The sequence below is a fragment of the Myotis lucifugus genome, unplaced genomic scaffold (genome assembly GCF_000147115.1).
Source record: "Myotis lucifugus unplaced genomic scaffold, Myoluc2.0 scaffold_453, whole genome shotgun sequence".
Classification (NCBI taxonomy): Eukaryota; Metazoa; Chordata; class Mammalia; order Chiroptera; family Vespertilionidae; genus Myotis; species Myotis lucifugus.
The window spans coordinates 758,746-759,576 of NW_005871501.1; the positions used below are offsets into that span (position 1 = coordinate 758,746).

Here is an 831-nt window from a genome sequence, read left to right on the forward strand (position 1 = left end):
CCTTCCATTTCCAGGAATCTCCTCAACATCTGTTTGTGTGCACACAGCTCTGCTCACATCCCATCACTGTACTGGTTCCTGGAGACCAGGTAACTGGTACTGTGTATCTCACAGGGCCAGGACTGTCCACAAAGGCAACGTGGGCAGAGGGAGGACAGCCACTGTGCACCAACAACCCACTCTGCAACCCATTCAGGGAAAAACCGACACAGAAAGGGCTCAGCCTGTGATCTGAAGTCCTTCCCTAGGGACCTCTCTTTACCACTGTTGTATTTTTCAAAGTGAACTTGATCCCAAAAGCAGATTAAGAAGCGCCTGGCAGAGGGAAGTGTCTCTGTAAAGCCAACAAAGCCAACCACCCTTATTTGCAGAAATCTGGAACCATTCCCAGGAAAACGAGAAGGATGTGCTGGTAAGATGGTCTGTCCCCTTGCCTGGGACACCAATGCACCCAGGGGGTTCTCTGCTGCCCAGAATGGCGCAGTCTAGTCACGGAGCTGTTGACAGGCATCCGTCAGCCCACACCCCTCACACGTACTGCTGCTGCTGCTGCTGCTCCTGGTGCTGGTCCTTGTTCTCCACGTCCTCCTGGAGAAGCCTCTTGTTCTGCTCTTTCAACCTTTGGTTTTGGCTCTGCAGGTGACGGTTTTCTCCCTCCAAGTTGCCCTTGAGGTGGGAAAGCAGCTAAAACACAGATGGACAATGTCTCAAACACCACACGCTCCCATGATTCCACTGCTGGTAATCTACTTCCAAAAGGAGAAAAAGGCCACGTGGACAAAGATGGCCATTTTGGTATTATCTACGTCAGCTGGCATGACCAATACGGCC

The 831-nt window shown here is 51.9% G+C and overlaps 1 protein-coding gene across 1 annotated transcript in view; it reads right to left on the minus strand.

Annotated features, from left to right (window-relative positions):
• Positions 1-528: 528 nt before the first annotated feature.
• The window catches only part of LOC102425610 (protein Daple-like), a 28,711-nt gene continuing 28,408 nt past the window's right edge, over positions 529-831 (minus strand). The window contains 1 exon segment of the mRNA XM_014445443.2: positions 529-684. Coding sequence (XP_014300929.2) covers positions 529-684 — 156 coding nt within the window.